This window comes from Cryptosporidium hominis (genome assembly GCF_000006425.1).
Source record: "Cryptosporidium hominis TU502 chromosome 2 CHRO012114, whole genome shotgun sequence".
NCBI classification, from domain to species: domain Eukaryota; phylum Apicomplexa; class Conoidasida; order Eucoccidiorida; family Cryptosporidiidae; genus Cryptosporidium; species Cryptosporidium hominis.
Genome location: NW_666730.1, coordinates 1 through 1,265, shown reverse-complemented (window position 1 = coordinate 1,265; position 1,265 = coordinate 1). Strand labels below are relative to the sequence as shown.

The window sequence follows — 1,265 nt, the reverse complement described above, 5'->3', positions numbered from 1 at the left end:
AAGTTTAATTAAAATAAAAATTAATCAAATATTTGTAAATGTTTAATAATTATTGTTTCTTTCCAAGTATAATTCTAGGCTTGCACAAAATTGACAAATAGCCACTTCTGGCGCCAATATTATATATATATAATTGCACATATGCATGCAAACCTGAATTAATGAAAAACTTACCCCAGAAAAGTCTTCAGGATCTTTCGAATCTTTAATCACCTTTTTCATTCTAAGATAGCAGTAAATACTAATTTCATCAGGAATACCCTGTAAAATATAAATTTTGTTAGTTATTAATGAAAAAAAAATTCTGTGGTTTCCCGCCAAAAAAAAATACAATTTACATGCAATATAGAATAAAGAGGGAAAACCAATAGAATAGTGGGGTAGATATTATAAATATAAACTTACGCTTGGGAATGCGTTGTTAATTGAAAATTCACTTGTAGCAGATTCTACAATTGCTTCAAACATATCATCTTCTTCATTTCCTGTATAATCATTTTCTTCAGCACCATGAAAATGGTCACTATTTGCACATTTTGCAAAATCTGATGATAATTCAAAGCTATCTCTTTTGCGTTTCCCGCCTGTTCCTGTTGTAGAGCCACCAAAAGAATTCTGTTGACCTCTAATTATTTGACCTGTCAATTTTGAATAAAGAGTGTATAATTTCTCAATAATTAAGTCTGCATTGATTTTAGAGGGTAAGCTATTATTAGGATTTGACTGTTCTGAATATTCTAGTAGTTTAAAATCTATTTCATTAATTCTTTGTATAATTGCAAGAATATAGTGAATATAATTTAGTTTAGGAATTTCATCTTGGCTTTTTGAGAAAGTATCAATAATCTGATTAAAATCAACCTTTTGAATATTAAAATCTACATTTGTACAACCAAAAATCGATTCTTTGTGTTTATTAACTTCATTAATAAGATCATTACAGTTTTGTAATAGATTATTAGAATCTTGCATTGGAATTTTTGAATTTTCAAGATTAATATTAGAATTCTGTAAAAAAGATATTCTAAGTGCATTTTCAACTAACGAGGAAATAATATCATTCAAAATAAAGCTGAAAAGTTGAAGGGAATTAGATGGTATTTGAGAAACTTTAGTTTCTTTAAGTCCATTATTATATGTAGTATTCCAAGTAATTGAGAGCCATTCCTGCAGAGTGTTTATAGAAGGTCTAAAATTCTTTTCTCTTAACATTGCAAATTCTTTATAAATCTCTGCTGACATATTTTGGTTCTTATATCTCTTAG

The 1,265-nt window shown here is 27.6% G+C and overlaps 1 protein-coding gene across 1 annotated transcript; it reads right to left on the bottom strand.

Annotated features, from left to right (window-relative positions):
• Positions 1-387: 387 nt before the first annotated feature.
• Positions 388-1,242, bottom strand: Chro.20407 (hypothetical protein). The annotated part of the gene is made up of 1 exon (XM_660057.1): positions 388-1,242. The coding sequence occupies one exon, from the start codon at positions 1,240-1,242 to the stop codon at positions 388-390; it is 855 nt and encodes a 284-aa protein (XP_665149.1).
• Between the last annotated feature and the right edge of the window lie 23 nt (positions 1,243-1,265).